Source organism: Neophocaena asiaeorientalis, unplaced genomic scaffold (genome assembly GCF_003031525.2).
Source record: "Neophocaena asiaeorientalis asiaeorientalis breed wild unplaced genomic scaffold, Neophocaena_asiaeorientalis_V1.1 scaffold88, whole genome shotgun sequence".
Lineage (NCBI taxonomy): Eukaryota > Metazoa > Chordata > Mammalia > Artiodactyla > Phocoenidae > Neophocaena > Neophocaena asiaeorientalis.
In genome coordinates, this window is record NW_020175683.1 from 231,479 (window position 1) to 256,219 (window position 24,741).

Consider the following 24,741-nt stretch of genomic DNA (forward strand, 5'->3'; position numbering starts at 1 on the left):
CAAGTACAGTTTTGGATTCTGTTATCAAATGTTCTTAACAGCGTTTAGGAAAATTATGGTCAGATCTGCTTAATGCTTGGTGGATATGCCTGGCGTGTTCAAATCTGTAGTACAATCTTTTGTACAGGACTACTGAGTAATTATGTGCACTGTGGAAGACCCTAGGGAGCATGCTCAATACACTGAATCAGTCTCCAACATTACAAAGGCTTCCTAAGTCCTGCACGGCATCCTTAAGATGCTATGGGAGAAAGCGAAGAAAGAAAAAACACAGCTCAGCTCCTGCCTTCAAGAATTTCAATCAGTAGTGACTGAAAGTAACAAAAGCGCACATATAACGGAAATAAATTCACATAAAAATGAGAGCACAAATGTATAAACTGTCAATAGCATTCCAAGTGGCATGAAGTCAATCCTAGGGTTCTCCCAGAAATAGAGATTTTTAAGTCAGGCTCTGAGGAAAAGTATGTTATGGCACAACATACTTGGAGCAGACTTGGAAGTGGAGCCATCCTGTCCATTCAGGGGAGGAATGACACGTAAAAGACAGGAGGTCAAGGAAAACAAGTACAGCACACGCAGATTTGTTGGAGTAGAGTTGAAGAACCTGCTTCAGAGATCAGCAAGAATTATAGGAGAGTAACTCAAGATTTGGAAGCCAAGCAGAGACAGGAAGATCTGACATAACTTTCAGTAGGAAATATTCTTTGTCGGGGCACTTCATGGTGCTTAACATCCTCTCTAGCAGTAACATTTTAATTTTATCATCCTAAAATTATATCTGAAATGTACAGTGACAATAATATCTCAAATAAACAAAACAGAAGAGTCACTAAGGCAGGAAGGCCAACCAGAATAATAGCAATGTTCGTGTTGATGTTGGCCGGAATTAGAATAGTAGTTATTCAAACAGAAAAGGAGAGTGGATGAATGAGACATCGAGGAGAAATATCTGCCTAATGGATAAACATTCAAGGAAAGGTACAAATAAAGACTGTAAAAGAAATTCTTAGTGACTATCTTCATACCCAACACTCAAATGCTATCTAAAAGCTTATGTTTTTAAGAAATAAGAAATAAATCAACTTATATAAGAATTTCATAAATAGGTTATTCCTGTTCTGTCCAGGCCCTTTCAACAGAATCAGCACTAGTGTAAAGTATGGGCGATCTCAGGACTGGAAAGGGATTTGAGTCGCTATCTAGGTTTATAAGTCCCGTGACTAGCAAGAAGCAGAACTGAGATTTGCATTTAGAACTTCTGGCTCTAAATGAGATCTTCATTCCATTAATAGAAAAAGCTTTTTAAAATGAGCCCTATAACCTACAACAGAGAAATCTGATAGGGAAATATAACCATGGTCAAATTTGGTCTAAGGAAGGGATAACTGACATGTACTCTACACCTGTGTATTAACCGAAATATACAAGTGTGCACACATACACATGCATGCAAATAGACAATCTCACAAATGCATGTGTAATTCTCACAGGACTCCCGTTGGGGAGGTCATACCACTATTCCCAATTAACAGATTACAAAACTCAGAATGTGAGAGATTAACTGCCCAAAGAAATTAGAGGTAATCACTAGTCGAGCTATGACTCAAAATCCATGAACTTTCTACTCCACCATGCTATGTCAATTTCTTCATTTGTAAAACAGGGACAATAATAACCAAAGAACCTTTCTTGAGAGCTTCTTAAAATAATTAAATGATATGATCTCTTAATCAACACGCTCTTATAGGAGTGAAGTATTACTAGAGAAGAGTCTACAGACAGTTGGTCTTTGTTTTCACCCAAGAGTAATATAAACCGGTTAAATTAAAGAAAGAACTAGATTCGGGCCCCCAGTAATACCAGAAATGACACTGTACTAACCTTAGCTATATTAGCCCTCAGTTTTCATGCCCCAGTGAGGCTTTGAGAGCAGGGACGAATCATCACTGAAATGTGTACCTAGCACAGTACAGGATACACTGCTTACTGTTAATAAATTTTCATTTTATGAATGAATGGATTGCTGGATAGTGGAGGCCTCCAAGATATTTACATTTCCAGATACGAAATCTGTACAAGGAGACTAGACATTCAACTGACCTGAAAAAAAGTAGTTTTAAAGGCAAATTACTAATTTTTTTTTCATATCGGCCTTTCTAGTCTCCCTTATTCTTTGATGAGATACACGTAGCCATTATGAAACAATAGAATTCCCTGATATCTCCCAACTGGTATTAGAAGGTATTGATTTCAGTCTTGCTATTTTCTGAGAGGTGAATAAGGTAATCGACGGGGGTTAAAATCAGTTTTCATCTTCACTCCATATGGGTGACCCTGTTTGAACCAAGAGCTTGGCTTCACATCAACCTCTTCACTCCCTCATTTCCAAAGGAGTTCACGCTGTTTTGGTCCTTCTTTCTACTGTGTTATCGTAACCTCCACAATCAGATCACGTTACTTCCCTACTTAAAATTCCTCAGTGACTCACCATTGTTTTCAGGATAAAATCCAAATTCCTCTGAACAGTGTACAAGGTTCTACAGAATCTGCTTCTTGGTTGCTTTTCTCACCACTCTCACCCCCTCACCAGTGCTCTATGCCTCCAGCCCCGCTCTCGCCATCCTGCCTTTGCACATGCTGCTCTCACTGTTGGGAATATTCTCCCCTATTCTTCAACCTGGTGCTTGATACATGTGGGAACCCAATACATGTCTTTTTAATGGTTGATAACTTTTCTTTAAACACCCTGGGTATGCATTAGGTGACAGTATATGAATCTCTGAAACTTAAAAATCCTTATTCCATACTAGCGTCCAGAACTAATTCTCTCCCTTACACACACACACGCACACACACACACACACGCTTTCCAGAGGACATCACTGCATTCCTACCTCATGTTTCATCTGGAAGTTCTGCACAAGGTTGAGGTCAGTGAACATCCGGATTGTGCAGAGTGCCGTTTCCAGGTCAGATAGCTCAAAGTCGCTGAAGCTGAAGTCGGTGATTTTAAGGGTCTGGGCAGATGGTACCATGGCAGCCTTAGGTAAGGGGAGAAGAAGAAAGTGAGATAAAGCTGTTAAAGCAGCAGCGATTCACAAAGTTTTCTTGCTTTGCTGTGGGGAAATAGCACACTGTGTTTATTTTTTTTTCCTTTTAATGTCATATACTAGAAATCTTTTAATGTAGAAGTTACTCCTTTTTTTTTTTTTTTTTTAAACTGAGCCACATGTGGGTAACTAATATGGTTCCAGGTAGGCCAGGTGGAGGAGAGAGAGTAACTGTACCTAGAACAGTAGGCAGAACTAAGGACTCCAGTGATCCTGCCCCTTTATACCTCCTCAGTGTTATTCGTTCAACAGATACTTATTGAGTAATTATTGGCCCCGTCCCAGAGGATAAGTGGTGAGCAGGATAATGATAATGTTCTAAGCATTTTACATTTAATTCTCAAGACAACCTTATGAAATCGATACTCTAGCTCCATTTTTCAAGTACAGAAACGTGAGCATGGATGAACACTTCCTTACCCATGGTAGCACAGCCAGGTAAGGACTGGAGCCTGGCTTCCAATGCAGACAGACTATGCTGCTCTCAGATTTGACACAATCTCTTATCTAGAGACCAACAGAACCTACTTTACCCAAGCCTGACCACAAGAATCACCTAGGGTGCCTACTAAAAATAGAATTAGCAGGCTTCCCTGGTGGCGCAGTGGTTGAGAGTCCGCCTGACGATGCAGGGGACACGGGTTCGTGCCCTGGTCCGGGAGGATCCCACATGCTGCGGAGCAGCTGCGCCCGTGAGCCATGGCCGCTGAGCCTGCATGTCCGGAGCCTGTGCTCCGCAACGGGAGAGGCCACGACAGTGAGAGCCCCGCATACCGCAAAAAAAAAAAAAAAAAAATAGAATTAGTGATTCTGATTCAGTAGGTCTGGGATGGGTTAAGAAACTGGTTTTTTGGAGGGGGATCTGATTTTTAATTAACATCCTCAGTTTTGATTTGTTAGTCATTTAATTGTAGTAAAACACTTGCAATTTCTTCAAATACACCTTGCTCTTTTTTTTTTAAATCAATGTTCCTTTTACCTCCTGCTTCTCCTACTTTCTTTAACTAAAGGACTTAAGACACAGTTCCCATCCAAAAAAGAGTTAAATGCCCTTCAGAGCTAAGCCCACCTTGGGAATGCCTGTTTAATTACACGAAGTTCACTATAATGTAATTTCTTGTTTTGTCTCCTAAGTACACTGCGACTGACAGGTGGGGCTGTACCTTACACGTCTTTGTATCCATTGTGTCTACTGATGGATACAGTTTTGATATTTGTTAATATGAATATTTATTAAATGAATGGAAGGGAAAAAATCTTATTCCCTTCACTTGAGTTTTAAGTTCTGGTTTTAAGGTCCCAAAACTTCTTAGGAGAGTGGAGCCCATGAACTTGAGTTAGAAAACTAGCAGACCTGGCAAATGCATTCCAATTTGTTTGGTTTGGTACTGAATATTTTTTAAAAACCACCGAATTTGTTATACTATTTAAAAATTGGGAGAGTTTTAACAATAAAACAGGATTTCTGGCGTCTCCTGGAAAATCCGGCCACGTTGAGCCCCAATTCCCATGAAGCAATGCTGGCCACAGCCGAGGCCCCCCGGCTCCCTCACACTGAGCAAAGCTGTCAGGCTTCTCTCCTAGATTTCCTGCCGCGCCCCTGCCGGCATGAGAACTTGTAAGAACCCCACTCCTCCATCCCCTTGACTATTCACTCTGCCAGCACTGTAACTGCCTTAGCCAGATGTTGCTGAGATTGACATGATGAAAAGAGGCTTTAACTTGGTGTGGGGCAGAGGGAAGAAAATCAGGTTCTTTCCAATGTTTTTTCCTTGATTCCCTCCAAACCCCTTAAATTTCTTCTGAGAATCTGGTATATCACTTCTCTGCCTTCCCTCCATCTTTTGTGAAGTAAAAAGGTCAAAACTACTAAAACCTTATGGAGCAATCTAGAACTTTCCCTACCAGCCTGAGGGCGCGCGCACATTCTCTGCTCATCGGGACCCTCGTGTTTTACGTACATATACCAGACCTGATTAAACTTTAAAAGAATGTCACCCTCTTCATACTCCAAACCAAGACTCTTTTGCCCAAGCCCAAAATTCACGAGGAAATACGCCTTCTGTTCAGTCAATTCAACAGCCTAATGCGTGGGCTGAACTAGGGAAAGAAAGGAGGGCTGAAAATGCACCGAGAAAGGGTAGCGCTGTTTACACCAGCCTCCAACATCAAGACGGAGCAGACAGCTTGAGGGGACCGGGGAAGTGTGGAGGTGGGAGTAGGCCCACCTTTTAACTCAGAGCAGATGACAGCTGCTTCCCTTAAACATTGCACAAGAGAACAGATGTTTGTTCCTTAGGGCATCATTATTCTTAGAGCAGGAAGTTTTCCCTCTTTCCTTCCACAAAGGATATTCTAAACACTACGGGATGAAGACGGCCAACATGGCTTGTGCCTCGCTCCATTGTACACTCTAACTCCCGACAGCTCTCTCCTGAGAGCAAAGACGCTTCTCTTCTGCTTGTTCAGCCACGTCACACCACGACTCAACCTTCCTAAGCTGACCTGGGGGGATGTGCAGACATTTTCCTTCAGAACCTTGTGGTCAGTGATACAGAGGTTCGGAATTCTTGGGATTGATTGCTAATAAGCCATGAGAAAGTCACACATCATTTAAAGCTCTCGTAAACTGCTTCTCTGACCATCACAAGAGAATTCAACTTTGTCTGCCCTGAAAGGGCTTGGGATAAAGGGGATTTTAAGTAAAACATATTGCCTGTCATTCTAACTTACCATTTTATAAAACGAAATAGTCTACATCTTACTAATAGCAGGGAAAAAATATGTGGTATTTCTGGGAGAGGTTATGTATATACAATTCTGGATTTTTATAGCTTCCTTCACTGACCGTTTGATTTGTTAGAATTTGCAAAGTGAGACTTCTGACTTGGTTTTTCTTTGGGGGATAATATAACTTATTGCATCATGATGCTGAAGACAAACAAGTAACATATTTTATAGATTCTGTAAAGCTATAAATGTGTATATGTATTATGGTTGACTAATCCAATCTGAACTTCTGGAACTACGATACCACCTAACACTGCACAATACTGCTTATTTCCCCACGTGCAAGCACAGCGCCTGTGAACGCTCAGGCAACAGCAATTCGACATTTTAGTGCTTCGTCTGAATACAGTTAAGCCTTTCTAGGGTCGGGAGTTCTAATTTGTGTGAAATTAACCAAATACGGAATATAAAGGATATACAAAGCTCCCTGGGTTAAAGATTCAACCTGGCAAACCGTTTGGTAGTACAAAGTCATTTTTCTTCTGAGTTCTTTAATTATATCTGCCACTCAAACTCATAAAGAAACTAGTTACCTCTCGTGACTCTTTAGAGGAAATTCTTCATTCAAGTTCCTTTTTTATGACTCTTTTTTCTAAAGTCTTGATCCCTTTTCACCATTCTTGCAAAAATTAAACAAAACAAAACTGTGGAAGTGAAATTCACTAAGGGTGGAACTGGACATATCCTCGGGAGTAGGACTGGATTGGGTTAAAGGAAGCAGTATTCAGAGCTATAAAAATACTTTAACTGCTCAGTGATCTTTAATTAAAACCAGCTGTTCTGAGTACCATCTGACTGATGAGGATCTATATAATAAACTGATCACCAGCCGGCATTGTCCTAGATCAGCTACCACATCTGCATTTGGCATTAGATAATGATCATAAAAAGAGAAACCTGAACGCAAGGTGAAGCACATGGTAAAGGAATGTTTGCTATTAAGGGTTCTAGTCCTGATGTCCCACTGACTTTGTCACCCTGAACAAGATGTTCAACCTCTGCCCATTTTCTCACCTGTAAAATGAGGGGGTTGTCTCTAAGGTTTAATTTATCTCTGTGTCCACAGGACTCCAGGATCTATAACTGCCTTCTCACTTTGGAATCCAAGGCCACCCTGTGAGTGGCATCTAAATCTTGCCAGTGACCTTCCTGTACAGGCCCAAGCTCCATCTCTGACTCTCACCATTTAAGGTAAATGGATGGTGCTCCTTAGCTGTTACGGTTATACTATGCTTTTCATGGGTACGTGGTAGCCTCTATACTTACTGCAATAATGCTCTAAATGAAAAATTGAGTTTCTGGAAATTGCCATCATTTGATTTTTTTATGCAAGGTGGGGAGAGGTGTCTATGTTTTTGCCATTTGTTTTCAAGGTTAATTAATGCTGTCTCTTTCACTTCCGGGTCTCTGTGGTAGATACTGTAGCAAGATTCCATTAACATAACATCTATTTCAACCTTTTCCTAGTGAGCCTTCATTTTCTGAAGAGGTAAGAAAGCTCAAAAATATATTTCCCTGACTCCCTTTCAGCTAGGGTTCCAGATGAAATTTGGTTTCTTCAATGAGTTATACTTGAATTTCAAACTAACACAGTGCCTACCACATGAGGAACCCGTTTTTCTAAAATGTGGTTCCAGCGGGTGTTATGCAGCTGTGGAGACTTCAGTTCTGGCAGCAGCTTTCTCACTCCCAAAATATGCTGCGATGGTTGATTCTGGAAGGAGATGGCCTAGTGGCTTTCTGATTCTGGCTTACATGAAAGTTTCCAAAGTGAGCCAGATCTCGAAACCCACACACAATCTTATCCTGTGGGCTGCTGAATGACGGTGTAGGATGAAATCACCGACTTGCCGTATCTCTTATGTGAACGTTAGAGCACTGATCAGGAGCAAGTGGGGCACCAAGAATGGAACCGAGACATTTAAGAAGATGTGGATAACTACACATATCCCAAACCATTCACTCTAGAATATGTGTCTATAGTATATAATTTCATGATGCCTATACTTTACAGTCACAGCTTTTTTTCTGATAATTATATAATATTATATAATTAAGTTATACATATAGTCCTTCACTATTCTTTAAGCTCCAAGAGGACAGAGACTGATTACTTATTGTTATATTTGGAACACCTAATATAATACCCACATAAAATAGGAGATAAATGTGAATGTATAAATGAAAAACTTTTTGTGATCATCCAGCACCTAATCAGTTCTTCATATTTACTTTAATTTGGCAAAAAGCTATAATACAAACATTAGTAATGAACCACGCTGAGTGAGACACAATGGATAAATTATAGACTATGCCTTCTTCTCTTATAGTTCAATTATTCACTTTTGAAAATTTTTTTATAGCTGAATTCCCTCTTTCATCTGCACAATGAATACTTCGCTACTGTAATTTTAAAAACTCAGCTGCAGCTTGTTTTAAGTGTCATTACATGTTGACTGATTCACTTGCAAGAACACTGGAAACTCAGGATGGGAAAGCAATGACCAAAAGTTTTCTACTTTTTAGCAGCTCTGGGTAGGATGTTACTTAAAATGGTCAACTCTAGATAACTCCCCTCAAGTAGAGAATTGGTTACACTTCACAAACAACAGGTTTACATTTATTTTAGAACACATGGTGCTTTTTTCTTCCTGTTTTCCACCCACCTGTTGTTCTTTTTTGGCTAATTCAAAAATGAGTGCATACTTTTGTACGGTTGTTAGCATAACTGACACCATCTTGGGCCCATACAGTTCCTCCTGTCCTTCCACTGACCCTCCCCAGGACTGTACTCTATGGTAAATCATTTCTCCATCATCAAGGGCTTTGTAGTTAATAGATATTTTTAACAATCATTAGGTCCAGGTGGCCTCTATGCTCTGTTAGCTCCAAACAATGATGAAGACCTTCACTGACGAATTCCCAGCGCCCCTGAGACTAGCTACCCATTCATAAATCTTGACTTAGGAATGCACTCCCTGTTTCCAAGCACATACCCGTATACCCTAGATTAACCATAAAATTGTCCCAGCGGCCCCTCGGTGGTGTGGAGTGCCGCTGAGAATGCTTCCAAATTGTTGTCCATGCGATCCTACCCTGTAAGTTACACTACGATGAACTGATCCATTGATTGTATGGAGCTGCCTGCCTTGTTTTTCAGTCTCAAGATACCTTCTCAGTTTGGTGGGCACTTTTCATTCCCTCCATCCCCCAACAACTTTCTTGATGGTGCATAATTAGAATGGCTTGGAAAAGGCTTGGAACATGACGGAGAAGATGAAGGCCTCAATGTTGCTCCTACTACATTAGGAGAACTGCTTTTCCTCCCACTATCACCACTACTAATAATAACTGACACATAATAGGCGGGGGAGGCATATGTACCAGGAACTCTGGTCACTACAACTCTCTGAGGTAAGTTCTTTCATTATTCTCTTTTTACAAATGAAGAAACTGAGGCTCAGAGAAGTCACAGATTTACCCGAGATCACGGAGCTGGAATCTGAACCTAGACATCTCCCTCTAGACTCACGTTCTTAACCATCATGCTATATTCATGAAAATGAAAGCTCTATGACCAGTTAGCCGCTGTTTTATTCATTTCAACAACTATTAAATTATTTCTAGCTTCATAATCACTTTAAGAAAAAAGAAAGCATAATCTTGTGGAATGCATTGAAGGATCGTGAATTGTGTTATTTCATGCTAGATTATAGGCTTCCTAAAAGTCTGAATTTTCCAGAATCATTCACTCAGTTACTCAACAAAACATGTAAACCAGGTTCCTGTTAAGCAATCACTAAATAGTAGCTATCATTATTATGACTCAAGAACTAACAGTCTGATGGAGAAGACAGACACACAAAAAATTGAAATATATCGTTTAAGTGCAACAACACAAGGATGCTAATAAGCTTGCGTAAGTGATCCCTAACAACACAATGACAGAGAATGGAAGTACACATTTAACTACCTTTTTTAGTCACTTGTAATAGTTAATTTTATGTCGCAACTTGACTGGCCACAGGGTGCCCAAATGAAACATGATTTCTGGGTGTGTCTGTGAGGGTGTTCCTGGATAAGACGAGCACTGGGATCTGTGGACTCAGTAAAGGAGACTGTACTCCCCAACGTGCGAGGGCATCATCCAATCCACTGAGGGCCCGACAGAACAAAAGGTGGAAGAAGGAGGAACGTGCCCCTTCTTGCTTCCTCCAAGTCCACTGGAATGGGGGCATCTCCTATCTTCTCAGGCACTGGGCCTGGGATTTCAACAATCAGCTCCCCTGCTCTCAGGCCTTTAGACTCAACTCAATGACACCACTGGTCTTCCTGGGTCTCCAGTCTGCAGACAGCAGACTGTGGACTTCTCAGCCCGCACAAGCATGTGAGCCAACTCCTCAGAATCTCTCGCTCTCTCATTTACGCATATATAAAATCTCCTTCTGCTTCTTTTTCTCTGGAGAATCCTGACTAGTAAGGTCACCTATTTTTCTAAAGTCAAAGAGAATTGTTCCTGAGCTTTATCAGTACCTTACTTAAGACAAACGACAGCCCTTCTTTTATTCAACTATTTCTTATTATGAAATAAGGCCATTTACACAACAAAAAGGGACACACTGGGGTCCCTTTTACACAAGCGTGGAAATGAAACTTTATAGGAAATAATACGTTTATAAAATGTATAGTCTCCTTGAAGCCCATAAATCACATGTTCATGGAAAATAATACACTTGGGTATGGTAAATATAAGGGTCATTTAAAAATTATTGAGTTTCATATTTTTGGCGGATGTCTCGTGAAAAAGGTTTATATATTTAGCCTGTGGCAAAGTCTCCGGTAACCTTGGAGGAAAATAAAGACATGTGGCTACACAATTTGCTCAACTGTATAATCTTTACACAAAAAAGGTCACACTGCAATCAAAGGCATTCTGCCTGCCTGAGGTCTGAAGTATCAAATCTCAAGAGCTAAAATAGAAATGACAGAAACAACTCCTAATTGTCAACTCTTAAGAAAGGCCCTTATTCAGAAAGTTATTTATTAAATTCAGTCTGAAAGAAAGGCAGCCACTGAACTTGGTCTTCCATAAAATGTCAAATTCTTCCAATTAGCTTCAGTGTTTTATGAAGGCATTGTTACATTACTCCTTGATGTTTATTCGATACAGATGTTAAGAGGGAAGGAGATTTTCCTCAAGGATCCATTCTTTAAGGAAATTATTTTCAGGAATAAAATTAATGTAGGTATTTGATGAGTTTATTGGTAGCCACAAGGAGAGATGCTCAGTCAGGTATTTTAAGTTCTCCTTATCAGTCCCCATCACTAGCCTGCCTCTTGGGGCACTCTTTTATGCAGAGCAGTTTGGGTCTGGGTCTCTTTACAGAAGGCTAATGTCTCTCTTCCCCATGTTTAACATGCACAGAAAATGTGTTTTCAAAAAAAAAACCCCACACAATTAGTTTACAAGGCTGTTAGAATATATCTTTCTCTAAGAAGGAATTGGATCCAAATATGAATGAGAAAGAAACCTACTAATACAAAGAGAGGTGAATATTCCAACTCTGCATGTGGAACCAAATCTTAACGAGAATAAAGACGTGAATAAGGCCTAGCAGGACTAGATTAGCATATTTTCTTCAATAACTACATTAACATATTTTATTATTTTTCCTTCTTTCTAACATTATATAAATGGATTCCTTTAAATCTCAATAGGGAAGAGGCACAGACTATAAAAACAACTTGAATAATGAGCATAAGGTTTTTCAAAACCATGTAATGAAGGCACATAATGTCAAGATTCCAATAAAATACATATATGCTTATAAGTAAAACCTCAGAGAAAATGTGTGACTACAATTGGGACTAATACACTCAGATTTGGTTAGCATCTAATTAGTATATAAGAAGCTCAAGAACAGTGCCACCATACTTTGGAGCTAAGACTACCACTGGAAGTAATCCACTAGTAAAATCAAAGCAAAATAGGTAAGATTTGCTTGTCAAATGAAAGTAGGAAGAACCAAACAATCTATTAAATCTTGCAACGTGGAAAAGATATATTCATGTTATAGACGTCTATGAAAATGAATGCATCAACTGACAGTGTACAGGAAGTCCAAAGGACCCAAATTGTTCCAGAGTATTTCTAGCACTTTTTAAGGAAGAAGATGCCTTACTGGATGCCTTGTTGGCTACAGTTCAGTGACACTAGTTATCTAGATCATAGGGTCAACCCTTCTTTATTATTATCTGCTCAAAATTTTCCATTTATAATTTGACTATCCATAGAGATTTTCCCCCAAAGTGAAGGAATGTGATGATCATCTTGACATAAGGAAGTGGCTCTATACTCTAACGCTGCCTCAGGCAATAGAGATTTGGGTCAGGTATCTGGCTCTGCCCCTTACTGCTGTTACCTGCAGCATTCACACACATGCCTGATCAAGAGGGTTCACTTGAAGTTTCTGGCTCTGAAAGGTTAAGGTCAAGATGAGGTATAAATTCTGTCCTAGGAAATCCTGCCTAAGTGGCCAGCTTTTCCCTCTCTCTCTATTTTGATACAGAAGACCTTTCAGGATCACAACAGGGTCTCAGTTTGCTTTGAGATACATTACGTGTGATTAAAGAAACTGCTATAAAGCAGAAGCTGTAGGGATTGGAACTGAATCAGCACTGACTCCATGACAAAACTGAGAAGTTTATTTTAAAAAACTAAACTCTAAAACGTATTTATTTACTGTTCTTCTAACAAGAGAAGGCAGAAAAGGCAATCAATCAATCAAATATTCAGTTACTTGTAATACAGAAACATTTATTTCATTCTGATATCTTAACTAACAACTTTCTAATAACCATAACCAGGTCAGCTGGGGTCCTTTTATTTTTAGCTCGGTAACTTGTAAGGATCATTAAAAGGTATACGGCAAAATGCTTGTTTGAGGCCCTATTTCTGCTACACCCAATTTTAAGCCAAGAGCAAATAAGATAAAACATGGGATAAAAACTCAAGTTAAGCAAGGGAAAAAAAGGATTCTGAATTTCCTATCAACTTTGTTATACTTTTATGACTAGAAAACTTTTCTGAACATAGGCATAAATATTTAGTATACTTAAACACATTATTTAATTCTTTCGAGAACTGATTTCTAAAAATAAAAATTGAGAAGCATTTGACAGCTTTTCAATTTATTTTAGGTTTTAAATTGAGATAAACCATCAGACACATGACTAAGACAGCAATTTTGGTAATTTCTGGATGATGCAGACACCTGTGTATTTGGGGCTGCAAAGGAATTTTTATTAGGATGATAGAAAACGGAATTGAAATCAGTTGCTGAATTCCAACCAATTCAAATGAATTATTTGACCTACAAGCTATGTTATCCTAAATTTCTCAATGCAGCTGCCAGAAATCTATTTTCCAAACGGAACAACAGATGGTTTTGAACAATACTGCAATATAGCAATTCTCAGTTTTTCCAAAGTGTTTTTCTCTGGCTAAAATTATTAACATAATTGAGAAAATAATTTTCAAATTTTTCTGAAAGACTATGCTATTTTCAAAGTAAAAAGCAAAGTTTAATATCCTAATGGATTTTTTTAAGCATTATCTTTAGAAATGACTCTATTTGCTAGTTTTTATTTATCTAAAACAACGAAGTGTACCCTTGCCCTCATTTTAGAGCTAACTTAATAATCCCACAAAGCCTGCAAGCACTTCAAAATGTATCTCTCCATGCGATCATTTCCAGCTCACAGTATGCAGTTAGTTCAAAACTTTATCACTCTACGAGGATTACACAAACGGGCAATTAAGTCTGATGTGAGAGATACTTTAAACCTCTAAACCTTTGTAAATAATTGAAAAACGTCTCATTCCTTCAAACATCACCGTGAACAAAAGAAATACAGCCAATTCGAATGAGGCTAACCCCTAGAGAAGCTTAATCTTTCAGATGAAATCATCTCAAGTTCCTTCAACTGTTCTTGGCAGATGACTCAGCTTCCTACTCGGTGATTTAATCAAGAACATCTACAAGTCCTGATTCTCTTTCCTTCTTTCCTAGCGCATTCTCTCCAGTGCTGTGCAATGACGTGTGGGCTTTGGGTCTGGACTGCCTGGATTTAGTCCTGGCACCATCACTCACGATCTGGGAGATCCTGAGGAGGACAATCTAAACCCTCTCAACCTCAAATTCCATTTTCAAAATGCTAAAACCGACCTTATAGTATGGCTGTGGATTTAATACACTTAAGTTAACACACACAAAGAACTTCAAACATGCCATGTATATAGTAAGTGCTCAATTAAGTGTAGCTATTATTATTTACTATTACTACTACTATTATTATTATTATCCCTTTTCTCTCGTCTTGGCCAGAGAAGTGTCTCTTTAATATCTAGGCCACTTCAAGGTCCAGACCTCTTTCAATTTCTTGAAAGAAACTGACTAAATTTCTTAGTCTCACACTCACCCTGGACCTTACGCCTTTGTCCAAGAACATGCTGGCTTTCCTGCTTGTGAGCAAACCCTGCTCACAAACACAAAACAAAACAAGTAAAAAACTTCACATGATGCAGCCAACACCTGTCTTAGCTATTTCACTCTCTTTCATACAAACCATATTTTAAAAAATAGTCTGTATTCATTTCCTCCATTTTCTCACCATTTACTCATACCCTTTGCAGTTTCACTCCTGAAGTTGCCTTCTAAACAATCACCTAATCACTGAATCCAGCAGCCTTCTCAGTCCTATTTCTCAACCTTCCTATAACAAATGATGGGATCTCCTTTCTTGTAAAAACTGTTCTACTAGCCTTCTGTGCCACTGCCTAGCCTAAACCTTCCTCCCAGTTTAACTCCCACTTCGCTGCTTTAGCTGGTTTCTTTTCCTACACCTTCCATCTAAACCTATACCCACAAGAGTTCTGCCTGCAGCCTTGCACATCTTTCTGCACTCTCCCCAACTTGCTCCATTCCCAGTCTTTCACTACCACGGGACTCCCCCAGATCCCATGATTTAACTTCCAAATCACCGCCTATAGTTCTGCCCACCAGCCCCTCCCCACTCTAGACCTGCCCTTCCTGGTTGTTGAAGATGTCTATTTGGTTGTTCACTTACCTCAAACTTACCATGTTCTAAATCAAATCTATCCGTTTTCTTTCTTAATATTTCCACTTTTGTTAATGAATGGGATGATCACTCTCTGAATTACCAAGGTCAGGACATCTGAATCATCTTTAGCCTTCTCTCTCCCTAACAGCCCATCACAGATAAGACAGTGATTATATGCATGCATTCTGGAGAGAGAAAGTGTGAGTTTGTATCCTGACTCTCCACTTCCTACCACTGCGACTGTGAGCACGTCCCTTGCTTCATAGCACAGCTGTCCTGTTTACATGAGAAAATGTATGTAAGGGCACGGAGGGTGAACATTTGGCAAGCCATGATGATGACGACAAAGAAAAAGAATCTCAATGATCTCAGTGACCCTTCTCATTCCTTACGTGACTCTCATCAAATCTCATATAGACTTTATGTTGTCTCAAGTAAATTTAAACTCAGAGGGTCAGTCTTGGTTGTCAATGTGTAAGTGGCTCGGATTTTCATTAATCTCATCCAAGGCAATCTCAATCAAGACCTAGAACACGTGATATTCCACTTACATATCAATGTGGTTTTCTCTCATCGTATCCTAAATAAGAATGTAGTGAGAATCCAGCGACTGACCTTATTTGAACCCAATTTCAAATAACATTCTGTAAGCCATATGATCAGAAATTAAAATCACTCTCAATTCTTAATAACACAGAGTACATTATCAGTTACAAGCTATAAAATCTTTGCTGTTATTACTCTAACCAACCAACCACCTTGCAGTCGCCTGTCCACACTTCCCCGTGAACTGAAAACTAAATTTAATTTTGGCTTAAGAAAGATGTAAAGATTATAACAATTACTGGGAAAATATCAGAATCATATAATGTATTACAAAATCAATATGATGCTATCCTTTGCTCTGTGTTATTAGTGAGTTTCTAGCCCTGCAAGAAAGTAGATTTGATTAGATATTTTTATAAATGTCCATATAAATATGTACCACATTTAATTAAATGTCTAGGGGACCATTACCAGTAGAAGCAGTTGTCCTAAGAGAAGCATATTTATGTATTAATTAGATGCCTCTAGTTAGTCATTTCTACAAAGAAAGAGGAAGAGGATTACCGCTAAGTATTGGAGCTCTCGTGTTTCTTCCTCTGCAGCTGAAGCATGATATGACAGAACCTACAGGGCGAGAAAAGAAGGAATGCAGGTTATACAAGAGAGGACTACCAAACACAGACCACAATTTCAAGCCTGAGATTCTGCTAAAACTTCCTGCAGAGACAGCTAGACTCCTCAGAACATCATATCTTGTTTGCTGCTTTCTTCAACAGAGAGAAAATCCCAGACTTTGATTCAAATGCTTATTACGGAAACAGAAAGTTATACTCCCTATGTTCAAAGAAAACTGTCACTCTTCCTCTGACATTGTTGATATAACAAACACATTATTTATAAGCCACACGATTAGGTCAAACTTGGCAGAAAATTTTGGGTCACTTTCTTTTAAAAAAAACTGACTTCAGTTATTTTTACTTGTGTACAGAATCAAGATAAAAGACCTCTGCATAAACTGACATTTTAACGTTGATATTTGGAAAGAAAGTAGCCTAGAAGTGGCTCTCAGATGAAGTATGTAACCACTACAGAATTCATAAGGAAAAACTGCACAGCAGAGATATAATGTCACACAGACTCAAGGATCCTTTTACACTCATATGATTCAAGAACTGAGAAGAGTAGGGCTGGTCTATAAATCTATCCATTAGCAGCTGAGGACACCTAGGCTCAGGGATCCTCATGACTTGGCTGCGAGCTCACACCCAGTGAGAAGACAAGAGGGCCTAGAACCCAGCTTTCAACTCCCAATCTAGTACACTTCCCATCACCCTAGTGAGTTAAGTTGTAAGAAGATGGTAAGGCAGGTTTACTGTCTTCTTATAACTTAACATGAGAATCATTCATTCCCATTTTCAAAAGTGATAACTTTTAAGTAATGGAATAATATTTTAGACATTCTTTTAAACCAAGGTAGTGATTGCATTTTAAACTATCATATTTTAAAAACACATTTTTAAAACTTCATTTTTGACAGTCAATACAGATTTACTAAAATCCCTCAAAGTTTTAAAATCAGTGATAAAAAGGTATCCCATGTTCAGACTTTAAATGGTGAGCCAAGTAATTCAGCAGCCCAAACTAGTTTCCCTTGAGCTAGTTTTTAAAATTTTAAGCAATTCAAACTCTAAAGCCAAATGGTACATACATCTACTATCTTGTGATTCAGAATGTTATAATACTATGATACACCTGATGTGTCTTAGTGTTTGAACCATTAATCACTAGGAAACCTCAGGAACCTTGGAGTTGCTGTCTCCTGCTCCTGTGGAATGGACAGGTCATGGCTAAGCTGCCGCTGACACCACAGAGGTGGTCTGTTGAGAAAGGCTAAGGCTATGACCATGAATTCGTCTAATATAAATCAGTGCAATGCAACATGGATAAGTGAATAAAGGAATAACATGACATTCTAAGTTAAAAAAAATTAATTTCATCACACACTGAAGATAAAAATAGCACCATACTCGTAGGGTTGTATGGATTAATTTTGTTAACACAAGTGAGAACACAGAGTAAGCATTTGATAAAGGTTAGCTATTATTGTTGTTGTTTTACTGTCATTATAATGATGTTTTCCAGGTCAAAGTAATTCCCTGTCATAAGAAAACATGAGGGGTTCATGTCCTTAGCTTTTATCCAATACATCAGAAGAAAAAATGTTTTCAAGGTTAAACCTGTGATTGTACATATGCCTTCCTATAATGAATTGAAATTGAAATGTATATATTAAGTGAAAGCCTAATGACTCATATTTAACTGAAGTAAAACCATAGTGTAAAAATAGAAACAAATCTCAATCAGGAAAATATTCAGAGATTTTGAATAAAATGATATGTGGGATTTGCTTCAAAATAATCAATGGATTAATAGGGAAGAAGAGTGCAGAGAAGTGAGCAAGGGTATGGACGGAATAATAGTAACCACAGGTCAGTAATTACTGAAGACAGCTAATGAACACATGGGGGCTCCTTAAGCTATTCTCTCTACTTTAGCATTATGTTTGAAATTTCCCAAATAGGAAGTTTTTTTAAAAAGAGATAACTTCTAATTGATAGCTGGCTTAGATTCAATTCTTCAGTGCAAAGCCATGGAAACAGTAAAAAAAAAATTTGCTTAAAAATTGTATGTACACATACGTACATATATGTACATGTGTGCATATATGTAATTTGAAATATATGTATATTTGTTTGTATATATACACACACATACATATGTGGGTGTGTATTTGAAACAGATTTCTACCGGTTTCTAAGCCAAGGTCTCTTATGTAACACTATAGCAAAACTATTAGTGTTATATATTCATATTAGAAAGTACAGCATACCATCTTGGTTATTGGTAAATCTTGACTTATATATCCTTCTAGCTCTTTAGGTTAGGTATCTGTTTATTAGGGGTTGGAGGAAAAGTTAATGATCCATATCCCAAACATTGATTTCCACTGATCTCTACTAGCTAAGAGTAGGCAAACATTAAAGTATATTTCATACCAGTGTATGAAGGACTAAGTAATGCCCTTTATGAAGTCTATTTCCCTAAGTTGGTCTATGATGTAAGAAATTTCCATGTTACACGAAGTGAACATCTTCAGGCAGTTAGTGAAGTACATCTGGAAAGGGCTGGCCCACTTGGGTAGGCTTGTCCTGCTTGGGAGGGAGTCTGCCTGAGGTCAGTGCCCCAAGCCAGTGGTTCACATTCACAGTCACCTGGGGGAGCTCTGTAATAATGCAGATTCCCAGCCTCTACCCAAGACTTATTGAATCAGAATTTTCAGAAGTAGGATCCACAAATCTGTAATTTGAAAGACTTTCACTTTTCCTCATTTCTGATTCTGAGTGCTTAGGATTTCTGTTTCTGTTTTTTAAAATGTGTGAATACAACTGCTCACAAGGAGAGATGGGGAGGCTCAGGCAATGGGGAAGGGACAGACGGCGTGCAGTGGCAGTAGACATCTGTGTGAATGGATTATTAAGGTCAAGGACTGCCTCTGGCCGAAAAAGCAGAGGAATGAAGGGACCAACGGCTGGAGCTTTTGTTTGGTCATAAGGCCCCTGACAAGTTTCTAAAATATTCTGGGTCTCAGTTTCCTCAGCTGTTTAAATGAGAGAAGGATCTGATCATCTAAAGCACATGACTGTCGTAAGGATACAGTGATATAACAGACACCAAGAGCTGTTACAGGGAGAGGTGTAAGTTGAGAGTTTGGCCATAGAGACTGAGAAGTCCTGTAAGTGTCAGCCCACCTCTAATGTGACCATCTGCTTGGCCATAGCTCTCTCCACTGCTTCGTACATCTGTGTGTTCTGGATCCCCAAGCCACAAAAGATGACAAAAGCTTCCAGAAACTGTTCATCATTTCGGTTGAAAGGCTTAATTTTGCCAGTGGTCTCCTCCATCTTATTAACAAGTTGGCAAACCCCTGTAAGAATCCAATAAATCAAGCAAATGTTACTATTCATCATCGCAGCTCTCTCTGGCTTTAAGACCCCCCCCCCCCCCAAGACTGTCTTACACTTTTCTCTTAGGAATGCTTGGTATCTCCAAATAAGTAAATGAATCCTCACAAATATAAGCTAGAAAAGTCATCTGAATCAATTTACATGAGAACTTGTTTTACATAGCCCTAAATGTATGTTGTCTGTGTTCAAAAAATCCTAGAGTACTATTTTCTTCCAGACTCGGTCGCGAATTTCAGATCAGCTGAGTCCCCAAAGACAATTTGTCCTTTGGAGACTAATTGGATTTTTGTACATTTGCCAAGAGAGCAATTTTGATGCACATCAGAATTTTGGGTCACACAGACTGCCTTTCCTTACTGAGAAACCAGAAGTTAAACAGCACAATTACATACAAAATGGAATGGATGAAACAGACAATTTACATAGACAGTCTAAAGTTTCAAATATGCACCTCTGCATCCAGGAGAATCATATTTCCAATCATTTTTGATACTACAAATAAATGCACATAGAAATGTCTATTTAGTTAGAAATAAAAGCAGAACTAATCTTTGGAGACAATCGTAACCTAACCTCCCAAATCCTGGCCTTTCTTAGAAAGTCAAACACGTAGTCGATATGAATGGAAGATTACATCAAATCTTTATTGAACTAGTTGTTCTATGGGACTCTGAGCCTAGTGGTCTCTGTGAGGAGTTTGATGACCTCCTACCTCTGGGTAACACACTGTTGTTAAAGTCCTCATCTCTTCTGTCTCTGCATATGTAATATAGACTTCCGTCATGTGCATGTAGGTACAGTGCTTTAATACACACATGAACTCTAGTCTGCACAGTTTATACTGGGAGAAAGGTGTGCCCACGCCCATTTTACAGATGAAGAAACTGAGTCTCAGGAAGGTTAAGTCATATGCTCCAGATCACTTAGCTAGTATGCTTATGTCTAAAATTGAAACCCCAGCTCAGCCTGGCCCCAAAGGCTAGTTTATTACCACACTGCTGCTCTGTGCCTTTTCACCCCCGTCAGATCATTGCTAGCAGTTCCCTGACTGCATTTTGCTTGCCCACACCTTTGCCTATGCTTTTCCGCTGGCCTATACTGCTCCCCACTGCTCTCTTTCCTGTTGTCCAATAGATCCCTACATGCCCTTCACAGCGAGCTCCCACAGGCCTCCCACTTCCCAGGTGAGGCAGGCACTTCTCCTTTCTATCTCCTTAACTTTATCATTTGGAGTATCACGGGGGATTTTATTTCTGTCTTTCTTTCTGGACGTACATATCTTGGGCTTAGAGATTTTATTTTTTCAGTTCCACTTCCTCAGACAGCAATGCCTGGCATATAGCAGGACTCAGAAAATGTTTACTGAGTTAATGAAAGAATGAAGGATTGCGTCTCTGACCCAAACCACTTTCCCATGAAGACTATATTCTGTTATCTCTTATTTTTCCTGGAGCACAAAAGGATTTTATAGCGTCCGTGATGATGCATGGTTGCACATGAAATCCCTTTATTACCACTGGTGTGCACTTTATCTTTAACCCTACAAATTATCTGTATTCTCATGTTGCTCTTTTTTGTTTGTGGGAGTTTTTCTACTTTAGACAGTAAAGGCATCCTTATCTATCTGTATTAGTACGGCAGAGATTACTTCTCTAACACATTCCATTATCAAGAAAAATTTTAAACAAGACATAATGAATCTGGACACTGCAAGTAAAAACTGTGAGTAAATATGGCAACCGGTATTCATTATCTTAAAAGACCATGTCCCATGTACGGTAAAAAAGCCTGGGTTATATCCTCCAACCTTTGTGAATCCCCAAATTATAAATATGGAACTGTTTATATAGGCTTCTGGCTATCTCCCAAATCACATTTTCTTGAGGGTCACGCATTCTGTGCCTTATCCTCACATCACAATGTGACTGCCTTTCAATTTTTACTAAAGTTTTCTCCTAGTTGATGGCCATTTTTCATAATCAAGATTTTTCTTTTTATCACTGCATAAGATTGATTGCATGTATGGGAAGGAAAAGACAACCCGGAGGGGTTGAGACGTGGCCATCAGGCAGTCTGCTGGGCCTGGGACCGAGGTAAGGAACTCTTTCCTGGACAGCGGTTCAAATCTGGGCCTCAGCCAACAGTCATTGAATGAATATATTAAGCGGTATTAACTAATACCTCAGGAATTGAAAGTTACTAAAATGGCATGTTAAGTGTCCAAGTAGGAAGAGTTGGCTGTAACAACCACAGCTCAGGGCAGAACAGCTAAAGTGTGTCTGTGTCACAATCCACCTCTATAGATACAGACACGCAGACACAGAGTTATGCTCAGGGCGAGAAAATGGGTAAAGACAAATTATCCCTTTAGGAATATAATTTAATCCTTCTTTGAAAGCAGTCACACTTATACAGCATTCAAGACAATCCTGTTGATCTCTTTACACCCTTCATAAAATTTAATTCTATCAAACAAAAATACCCAAGTCGGAAAAAAAAAAAAATAGCTATGAAGAAGAAAAGGTTCATAACAAACAAATAGGGTTCTTTGAGAAAATGTAAAGCTTGGGCCCGTTTACAGATGGTTTTCACAGCTTATTCATTAAAGATCTGGAAGAGTGGATGAAGAATACAATAATGAAATTTAAAACTGGTCATTTGAAATGCCTCATCTACTAGTAAGCCATATAAAATCAGAATCACTTATATATAAAAACAAAGTAGTTATTGCAGAACCAAAAACAAAACAAAATCACTCAACAAAAACCAATAACTGTATACAAAAATAAAATAAAACATTCAAAAATATATTAGGAGAAAACCAAGAAGCAGTACAGTTAGATAGCAAACTATCAGTGTTAATATTAGAGTTCATAAAGTACTCGTCTAGACATGATTTCACACGGTCATCACAGCAGCTCTGAGAGCTAGATGGCACTGAAGGCATCTCTGGAAATTATGCTGAAGGGACTAGACAGTTTCTAAACACACACTTATGTTTCCTTTTCTATAATTCCAGGGATCAGATGTTGTTACCAACCACAGTTTTCCTTTTGGCCTCTTGGCAGAGCAGGGGGTCAATTCTTATATCCTGCTTGTGGTCTCCTGTCCTCTCTCCTGCACAACATGGGCTCCAAAATTAGCATCCTGTCTTGTTAATGTGTAAGACTTACCCTTCTACCCTTGTCACCTACCTTGCAAATAATTTTTTCGCACTTGTTATTTGTCAATTATCTTAACTTAGGGAGTTTTTTGGTTGTAGAAAAGATTTCATTTCTCAAGTAACTAAAACAGTTATCTTTTAAGTTTTCAACTACAGTGTCTTGCTTTTAAAAGAAGCCTCCCCATCTTAAAATTACATACAAACCTATATTTTCCTCTGGCACTTTTACAGATTCATTCCATCATGTTTAATCTTTTAATTTTTTCCCTAAATTGCTACTGGATTCTTGCAAAACATAAACAGTTATCCATTCTTTAGTAATTTGAATTGTCACCTTAAATAATAAATTCATACTTATTTCAACTATGTACTTTTTTCACGTTTAAATGTTATGAAATCAGTATGCATCCTCATCAATTGCTTGTCATTATGTAATTGAAATCACTTTTCTCTTTCTTAAAGATATATAAAATGGTGTCTTTCAACCAATGGCTCCTTAGAAACAATGAAATATACTCTATTATGCACAATAACACAACTGTTATATCAGACGTGAGTCTGCATTTAGCCTTTCTACCGTGTTCCATCAATCTTGCCATCTCTTCTAGCACACATGTAATACTTTTAATAATGTTACTTATACAGCATTATTTTAATTTCTGACAAGGCAATTCTCTATCCATCAACTCTGATTATTTGATTATTTTTATGCTATTCTTCCAGATGAATTTTTTTTTTTTTTTTTTTTTTTTTTTTTTTTTTTACTTATTTATTTATTTATTTTTGTTGCGCTACGCGGGCCTCTCACTGTTGTGGCCTCTCCCGTTGCGGAGCCCAGGCTCCGGACGCGCAGGCTCAGCGGCCATGACTCACAGGCCCAGCCGCTCCGCGGCATGTGGGATCTTCCCAGACCGGGGCACGAACCCGCGTCCCCTGCATCGGCAGGCGGACTCTCAACCACTGCGCCACCAGGGAAGCCCCTTCCAGATGAATTTTATATATGTTGGTCAAGAACTCCTCTACCCCCTGAAAAAAATATCTTATGAGGACATGTATTAAAATTGATCTAAATCTGATCTGCAAAAAGTTAACATCTTAAATAATAGATTCTTATTGTCAGGAAGTGTTATATCAGTTCACTTACTTAAAGATAACTTAAAGACTTTCAAGTTATCTAGTAGACTTTTATAGTTTTCCTCATATAGATGTTCCTATTTCTGACCAAGTTTACTCCTTGTTACTATTGTAAACAGGATGATTTTTCCATTATTATTTTCTAACAAATTTGTCTTGGCTTGTAAAAAGTTATTTTCTTTTAATAATTTGATAGCCAGGAACTTCCGCAAGTCTCTTTTTAGATAGGTACTTTCAGCTGATTCTTTTAGGTTTTTTCATTCAACAATCATATCATTTTGTAAGTTATTTTGCCTTTGCGTTTTCCAAGCCTCACCTTATTTCATCCTTTCCTGTCCTCTGATTGCTTTGGTAACAATTTACTTTGGGCAAGAGTTGTTTTGTTTTGTTTTGTTAGTGACTTTAAAAATATAACTTTCTCAACTACTTCCATGAAAAAAAAAATTAACATCTTTATTGGAGTATAATTGCTTTACAATGTTGTGTTAGTTTCTGCTGTATAACAAAGTGAATCAGCTATATGTATACATATATCCCCATATCCCCTCCCTCTTGCGTCTCCCTCCCACTCTCCCTATCCCACCCCTCTAGGTGGTCACAAAGCACCGAGCTGACCTCCCTGTGCTATGCGGCTGCTTCCTACTAGCTATCTATTTTATATTTGGTAGTGTATATGTCAATGCTACTCTCTCACTTCGTCCCAGCCTATACTTCCCCCCTCCCCATGTCCTCAAGTCCATTCTCTACACCTGCATCTTTATTCCTGTCCTGCCCCTAAGTTCGTCAGAACCATTTTTTTTTTTTTTAGATTCCATATATATGTGTTAGCATACGGTATTCGTTTTTC

General features: G+C 38.7%; 1 protein-coding gene across 3 annotated transcripts in view; it reads right to left on the reverse strand.

The window, feature by feature from the left end:
* Window positions 1-24,741, reverse strand: part of PDE5A (phosphodiesterase 5A) — a 140,234-nt gene that overhangs the window by 32,769 nt on the left and 82,724 nt on the right. For all 3 annotated transcript variants that reach the window (XM_024731995.1, XM_024731997.1, XM_024731996.1), the window contains exons 10-12: window positions 19,382-19,557; window positions 16,137-16,196; window positions 2,898-3,044 (exon numbers count right to left, since the gene is read on the reverse strand). In XM_024731995.1, coding sequence (XP_024587763.1) covers window positions 2,898-3,044; window positions 16,137-16,196; window positions 19,382-19,557 — 383 coding nt within the window. The remainder of the gene's footprint in view (window positions 1-2,897; window positions 3,045-16,136; window positions 16,197-19,381; window positions 19,558-24,741) is intronic.